At 63.6% G+C, this 760-nt stretch overlaps 1 protein-coding gene across 1 annotated transcript in view; it reads right to left on the bottom strand.

Moving 5' to 3' along the window:
- Nucleotides 1-760, bottom strand: part of LOC104390230 (1-acyl-sn-glycerol-3-phosphate acyltransferase alpha-like) — a 9,728-nt gene that overhangs the window by 3,938 nt on the left and 5,030 nt on the right. The window contains exon 2 of the mRNA XM_009999335.1: nucleotides 194-327. Within this exon, the coding sequence (XP_009997637.1) occupies nucleotides 194-327 (134 nt within the window). The remainder of the gene's footprint in view (nucleotides 1-193; nucleotides 328-760) is intronic.

Below are 760 nucleotides of genomic sequence, written 5' to 3'. Positions count from 1 at the left end.
TGGGGCTGCAGTGACCTGGTCCCACCTCCCAATATCCCACCCCTCTCCCTGCAGCCCCCCCTGAGCTCCCCTGGCCCCTTCCAACCACCCTGCCCTGCACAAACCCAGCCCTGGTCCCACTGGGACCCCCCCCCAGACCCACCCCAAGGGCTGCCCACCCAGTGAGGAGCCCCCTCCAGCCCTTTGCACCTACTCAGGAGGTCCAGAGAAGCTTGGTGGTTGCAAACAATGACGTAGGGCCCCTCCAGGTCCAGCTGCTCCAGCCCCCACACCTGCATCTTGATGCCACAGAAGCGTTTGAGGGGCAGGATGGCAGCTCTGAGCAGCCTGGGGTACAGGGACACAGGAGGAGCAGATCAGCACCCACTCAGGCTGCTCCACAGGGGGGGTTTTCCCAACCCTTTCCATCCCTCAGGGTGCAGGATGATCCAGGCTGGAGCTGGTCTAGGTCAGTGTTGGCTCCAGGTGGACCTGGGTTCAATCTCAGTGGTGGTTGGATGTTCTAAGCACCTTTGTGAGGCTGCAGAGCTCTGGGCCAGCCCAGGGGGAGGCCCAAGTGCTGCCTCCAGAGAGGGTCTGCAGGGGGGCAGGTGGTGCAGAGGGGGCAGCACAGGCTGGTGGGAGGTAAACCCAGGGTTTGTGATGCCCAGGAGTGATGGGGAGGTGAGAGGGTCTGGGGGTCTGTCGGAGCCAGGGGGCAGAGCATCAGACTGGCTTTGAAGGGGCTGGAAAAAGCAACCAGGCCCCAACCCCTGCATGG

Source organism: Chaetura pelagica, unplaced genomic scaffold (assembly GCF_000747805.2).
Source record: "Chaetura pelagica isolate M959 unplaced genomic scaffold, ChaPel_1.0 scaffold625, whole genome shotgun sequence".
Lineage (NCBI taxonomy): Eukaryota > Metazoa > Chordata > Aves > Apodiformes > Apodidae > Chaetura > Chaetura pelagica.
This window is presented reverse-complemented; position numbering and strand designations above follow the sequence as displayed.